At 45.6% G+C, this 599-nt stretch overlaps 1 protein-coding gene across 1 annotated transcript in view; it reads left to right on the forward strand.

Moving 5' to 3' along the window:
- Nucleotides 1–599, forward strand: part of LOC119587058 (glycerophosphocholine cholinephosphodiesterase ENPP6-like) — a gene marked incomplete in the record, with an annotated part of 24,354 nt that overhangs the window by 13,482 nt on the left and 10,273 nt on the right. Inside the window, 1 exon segment of the mRNA XM_037935806.1 lies at nucleotides 45–194. Within this exon segment, the coding sequence (XP_037791734.1) occupies nucleotides 55–194 (140 nt within the window).

Here is a 599-nt window from a genome sequence, read left to right on the forward strand (position 1 = left end):
ATCCACATTCCAGCTGAATTCACGCCCCCCCCCCCTTTCCTCAGGGCAGCAAGGATGAAGCACAGGGCGAGCACACTGCTGGCGCTGACGTGGGCGGCCATGTGGGGTCTGGTTCTGGCCACGCCCGTGAATCACAACCACGGACAGGCCGCCAACCCCCCCGGAAGCAAGCTCTTGTACATTATGATGGATGGGTAGGTATTGCCATGACTCTGTGGTCGGTCACAGTCTTTCTTTTTTTCCCCTTTTTTTTCCTTTTTTTCGGTCTTGGTGTTTTGGTTTGCATCCTTTTTTTTCTTTTTTCTTTCTTGGTTTTGGTTTGTATCCCTTTTTTTTCGTTTCTTTCTTTCTTGGTGTTGTCTTGTCTATATTTTTCTCTTTGGATTCTCCGTTATTATTGTGTTTTCTCGATCTTGTTCTTCGTCATTCTTCCTTAAGGTTTCTTTTCTCGCCTTTTTTGTCCTGTTTTTAACATTTAGAAATTCTCAGTTATAACTATTATTTTACGACCCCCCCCTCCCGGCTTTTCCCCTCTTCTCACCTCCCACCTCCTCTCTTCTTGTCTTTTTCCCTGTTTCCCTCTTCTTGTCTCAATCTGT

This window comes from Penaeus monodon, chromosome 22, assembly GCF_015228065.2.
Source record: "Penaeus monodon isolate SGIC_2016 chromosome 22, NSTDA_Pmon_1, whole genome shotgun sequence".
In the NCBI taxonomy this organism is placed as follows: Eukaryota; Metazoa; Arthropoda; class Malacostraca; order Decapoda; family Penaeidae; genus Penaeus; species Penaeus monodon.